The 6,000-nt window shown below is 35.1% G+C and overlaps 1 protein-coding gene across 2 annotated transcripts in view; it reads right to left on the minus strand.

Annotated features, from left to right (window-relative positions):
• Positions 1-5,274, minus strand: part of LOC143272955 (uncharacterized) — a 29,874-nt gene extending 24,600 nt beyond the window's left edge. Inside the window, exons 1-2 of one of the 2 annotated variants that reach the window (XM_076570271.1) lie at positions 3,032-5,274; positions 1,612-1,749 (exon numbers count right to left, since the gene is read on the minus strand). In XM_076570271.1, coding sequence (XP_076426386.1) covers positions 1,612-1,749; positions 3,032-3,177 — 284 coding nt within the window. In that variant the 5' untranslated portion in view covers positions 3,178-5,274. The remainder of the gene's footprint in view (positions 1-1,611; positions 1,750-3,031) is intronic. The other variant, XR_013050639.1, reaches the window with a different exon arrangement.
• Positions 5,275-6,000: the final 726 nt, after the last annotated feature.

Consider the following 6,000-nt stretch of genomic DNA (forward strand, 5'->3'; position numbering starts at 1 on the left):
ATTCCACAACAGACTCCTGCCTAGGAAATGATGCTACTCCTAGGCTGGGTCTTCCCACATCTATCAACAATCAAGAAAGTTCCCCACTGACCATCTTACAGGTCAATCTGATCTAAATGATCACTCCTTGACACCCCTCCTCCAGGAGACTTTAAGCTTCATGACTTGATAATTAGAATTTAACATCATAAGCCCTCTAAATTACAGCTATCAATGTAATTTTGTCTTATCATTTGGGGAAAAATGAGCTATTTAACAACTTGAAAATATGAGCTTTTTATCATGGGATTTCTTTCCACTAAATAAAATGATTGTTTGCTATTATCAAACACACAATGACCAAAAACTTCAAACTAACACTTTACAAAATTTCACTTAATTACTTCCAGTCTTCCTGTACCGAATCAAGCTCTGAACCTGCAGATCCTTGTTAGAAAGATTGATTGGTCTGTTTGTGTCCAAATTCCTTCCAAGATAAAATCCTATCCTACCCATGGATTCCATTGGAACATAATGTGAATGAGGTCTCTTAAATACAGACTAAGGTTTACAAATACTCACTCAGAGAATGATAATATTGGCTCTCATAGCACCTAGGAAAGGATGCTGCACAAAATGCAAAGGGGTCTGGTTCTAGTAGTACTGAATAAAGATTTGTGATATTCCCTGAAACATGATTTAAACATTCATGACAGCTTACAATGATCCCTAGTCACATTTTCTACCAAAAGAGATGAACAAACTCTTCACAGTTAATAAACAAAAAAGGTCTAGGGTTAAAATGACATGTGGATCCATGGAAGGTTCTGAATAACTGAGAATGGTCAAATAGGTAGCAATGTGTGTGGCACAAGCTGAAACGCCCAGCAGCCAAAGGAAAGCACTGTCACTTTGGGACTAACAGCTCAATTAATATATTGTAACTTTTCAGTGTAAATGTGAACTGCCATAAATCGTTAGAGAACTGATTCAACAAAGGCAGCCTCGTCATAGAGGTCAGGCTCTACTGATCTCCAGGACAAGTGTGATTAGCAACAGTGCAGCAACAGAATCATAAAAACAAAAGAAGGACTAGATGTCCTCTTCTTGCTCCACCTGTCTTGTGAAAGAGAGTATTCCTCCTGGGAATTAAGGAATCCGGAAACCTGTACATTTTTCAAGATTCAAAAATAGTATATAGAAGAAAGCCCCCCAGAGGAAGAAACACAATTTTCTGCAACACTGTAATTGAAGACTAAAACAGCTAATTAGAATATGAAACATCTGAATATATAAAGTATAGGGTTTATAATTGGATGAAATGGAAAATGTTAGGGTCCATAATTTCTAAGTTCCAGAAAGTTCTACACAGAGATATAGTTCATTTACAGAACTGCCCAGCACAAATGAGGCACTTGGTTCAGTCTTCAGCAATACAAAACCAAATCATGAGATAAAGAAACACTTCTTCATTTCTAATTCTAATGGTATGCATTTTGCATACTGGATATTCACTGTTACTCCAAAACAACCTAGAGTCAACAATAATACATTATGAGAGGAAGATGAAGACTTTGGGATTAATTTGAACTGCAAGTTAGTGTTTGCTAGCATTACAGTGCAAACACCTACCCTTTATTTGTGCCTTCAATAGCATAGCGTAACGCAGTCCATCCAAACACATCTTTAACGAAAAAGTCAATGCCTTCATCCAGAAATAGACTGACCATATCTGTTGAATCCCATCTTATGGCATATAAGAGTGTGTTTCTGAAATAACACAGAATAGCTTCATTATTAGATAACTTAATTAAAACTGTTAATACTTGGGTATATTTTACAAATTTAATATCTTGCTTGTCTGTTTGGAATTGTCCTTTTTATACACATAAATATTATTTGTTACAAAAATCCAACTTTATATTTGGTGTGCAAAGATAAAATAAGAAAATGGATAGGAAGCCTCTGGCAGTGTTTTGTATCTTCTTAGTAGAATTCTTAGATTCATCGACTTTGATAGAATATAAGTGTATAAAAGTTATTCTTCTTAAGTAGATAAGGACCTAAACAAAGATGTTTCCATTTTCTTTAGTTTGCTGTAACATATAATTACTAATCAGATAACCATCAGATAATTGAAAGGTATTTTCATTATTTAAACTATAACAACATTATAAAATACTCTGTTAATAATAAATTCATTATAGTTACAGTTAGTAATGAGGATAACCTGTCCTATGCACTGCCCTAAATTTTACATAAATGATCTCATGTAAACCTTTACAAGGTATTATCCTTCTTTTCATATTTGATGATATGTAACACTAGCAGTTCAGACACCTAGCAGCTAGGTAGCTGATATTTAAACCAAGTCATCTATGAATCTGCATCTACCCACCTATTACTTAGCTTCATAATGTTTCTACTAATAAAGTGAATTTACTTTGCTTTCCCAACTCTATGTAAATATAAACACATCAATACCAGTTGTACAGGACAAAAGGGGGTAGAGTTGAGCAGCATCCTGAAATAACAATTCTTAGTCATCATAGGATATTCTAACCTCATTATTTCTCAAACAAAGGGAATTGAAAGGCAAGAGTCATCTAATAGACTGTGATTGTCAACTCTTTTTATGAATAATAGGGCATTTTATAGGATAAGCATATAAGAGCAAGGAACAACAGTACAAAATGATTGAGTTTTGTTATGAATCAAAGTTAATCAAAAAGTTTAGACTTCTTAAAAAATTAGTAAAACCAAACTGAAAACCCATTAATCTACCATAATATCAGTTGTCCAATCAAACAAAATATCAAATAAGAAGCATCAATAATTATAATAAGGGGATATGAAACTTATAAATGATTTGTGTTGCTCACCTCAATTTATTGCTTTGCTTACCCAACTAATTAGACTGATGACTAATTGATACCTGATCACTGAATCCCTGTAAGTTAGTCTTCTTTCCATCAAGTTGATATTTCTTGGTCGTAAGATTGTTATTTCAGTATGTCGCACATTTTTATTGAAAAAATTCAAACAACTGTACCTTTTCATCTTATCAAATACATGTATATTTGCCCCCTTCTTTACTAAAAATTTCGCCATCTCCATTTTGTTTTCCTTGAGAGCCAGTAAAAGTGGTGTAAAGCCATCCTGCAAAACAAAACAAAAGAATCTGTAATCCAAAATCATTGTAATCTTCAACTTAATGGAGCCTTAAACAGTCCTTTGAATACAAAGCCTTGCTAAAGTGAATAAGCAGCTTCTTCCTTGCAGGCCCCTGCACATTCCTTCTCCTTGAAATGCCCTACAACTATTTACATGCGACACATGAAACCTGCTCATCACTTCCATAGATGACTTTAAAACTGTGTTTGTTCTACAAACATTTCCTTCTACCTTAGCATTTAATATATGGAGTCATGTAATTGCTCTCTTCACCTCTTTAAGAGCAATTTGATAAGCAGGTTTCTGCATGAATATCTTGAGGCTCAGCAGTGTGCTTAGTTGTTAGAGGAAACTACTGTTATCTGTGGACCATACTGAGTCCATAGCTTCTGAGGTTTTTACCTTTCCAGTGAGTGTTTCCTCCAATGCGTTTGTATAAACCATTTTTTACTTGTGAAATCATCTAACACATTTTATAAAAATGATATTTAGCCCAAAGGACATATAACTCAACATCGACCCAGAAATTTTCAAACTTTTGTTAATTTATACTTCACTTGCACTCTGTTTTCCCCTAATGTTGATGGAATGAAGCATTAGTGTTAAATCAAAATCATTCAGTTGATTTTCAACACTGTCTTTAACTCACTGTTTTTGCAGTGTTTACAATTGTTAGGATATGACACCCAGGCTTTATAAACTTACCAAGCCACACAGTAATGGCTCAAATGTCAAGGTTGTGATTCGCTACTCTTTCAATATAGGAAAGAAAACTTGCAATTACTAGTCTGGGATCTGTTTACCTGAATACTAATAATACATAGAATTCTTAAATGTCTAGCTTCTTATTATTTTCAATATCTTTTAAAAGTAATGAATTATTGTTGTCTTTTTTTTTTTTTTTTTTGGTTTTTCGAGACAGGGTTTCTCTGCGTAGTTTTGTGCCTTTCCTGGAGCTCACTTGGTAGCCCAGGCTGGCCTCAAACTCACAGCGATCCGCCTGGCTCTGCCTCCCGAGTGCTGGGATTTAAGGCATGCGCCACCACCGCCCGGCAAATTATTGTTGTCTTAAAGCAAGAAGTGTTATAAGCTAATCTTCACCATTGTTACTATTTTTTTCCCAAACATAAAAATAGTAAAAGAAGAAAGTAGGACTAAGATTATAGGAGTCAAACCATGGCTCTTCCAGAGTTCCTTAGGATTTTGAGATCTAGCATCCACACATTCAATGTTTATTCAGGAACTCTTTCAGAATTTCAAGGAAATAAATTTTGTAAATGCCTTTGTCCATGACTAATTAGATTTAAAGATTCAAACTCTGCATAGAAAACTCTACTTGTAATACAGATATTCAAACTTCTCCTGAGGTCATCAGGACACACAATCCAGAACTAAGAATTTCAGTCTCATGTCTAACCCACATGTCTAATTCCCTTCACCATTTGTTCTTATCACTGAAAAGAGAAAGGACTCAGTCACTGAAAACTTCTTAGTTTCCTTTGATGGGAACAGACAGGGAACAAGCTGCTAGGGTTACATTTCATTTCAATATGAAAAAATGTCGGTTCCATCTTCTCCTTCTCCCAATCCAGGCATCCTAGATTGGAAAACAGAGGTTAGTTTTTGACCTAAAAGGTAGTCATATCTTCAAAAAAAGGGAAATACACCAGTGCATTCTGTGATCTTTCGTCTTTTTTCACATATCCACCACCTACTCACTACTTACTCCTCAGATTGAACTACAGGCATGTTTGTAGCTCAGTAACTTCAACAAATGAAGAATGAACACTCCTAAAACAGAAAACACAGTAGCAAAACCTGTAAACTCATTCCAAAATAATTCTCTTAGTTTTGATTTTTGTTTTGTTTTTTTTTTTTTGGTTGGTGGTGGTGGCTTTGCTTTTTTGTGAAAGGGGTCATGAAGCTGAACAGTTAAGAAGGGGGATTGGTGGGGATATGGAAGGAGTTGGGTGATGGTAAAGAATGTGATCAAAATAAATGAAAAATGTTCATTAAAATAATAAGTTGAAAATAGTAATAATTCTTCATGTATGCCTCCAATTGCCCAAGTTCCAAGTGGGCCTTCATATTTCTGTTCAGATTCTTGTTCTGTCTTCTTGATTTAATCTTCACACAGAGAAATATATCATTTGATATTATTTGTCAACAGCAATAAGATTTAAAATTTGCCAAAATTCTTTTGTTTCACTTGAGATGTAAAATAGTTTATTTAGCAAGGGAACTTTTGCTCTACAGTTCTGTTACTTCGCACAGGTTAGAAACAAATTTTAGTGGAAAAAAATCATAAAAAGAGAAGCTTTACCTTGAATAAATATAGCAAACATAGTTTCTGGACCAGCAGCAGGCTGCCTCAGCCACAAAAAGGAGTTACATCATCACCTGTCTCCAGCTGCCTTTCCCCCATCAGCTAAGTGACATGTGCACCCTTAAAAGTGCCCTCCAGGCTCAGCTCGCTCTCTTTTGCCTCTTTACTTTTCTTGTCTCTCATCTCTCTCGTTTCTTGCTACTCTTTTTTCTTCTTTCCTCTGTTGCCTTTTTTTCTCTCCCTTGCTTTTCTTCTTCCTCTTGTCTGTCTGCCTCTTTCAAGTCCCCATGCTGACATGGCCTTCCAATCTCCACTCTCTTCCTTCACCAGTAAACCTTGCACTAAGTCTGTAATGCACGGCCTGTTTTTTTATCATGAGAGGTTGAACTTCACCACAAACAAAATGTACATAATCATTTGATGAATCAATTGATGCAACAATATTGATATAAAGAACTGCATTAATTCATTGGAAAACACTAATTCAGCCTTGCATGGTTAAAATAAATCTAGCAGTTGGC

This window comes from Peromyscus maniculatus, chromosome 4 (genome assembly GCF_049852395.1).
Source record: "Peromyscus maniculatus bairdii isolate BWxNUB_F1_BW_parent chromosome 4, HU_Pman_BW_mat_3.1, whole genome shotgun sequence".
Taxonomy (NCBI): domain Eukaryota; kingdom Metazoa; phylum Chordata; class Mammalia; order Rodentia; family Cricetidae; genus Peromyscus; species Peromyscus maniculatus.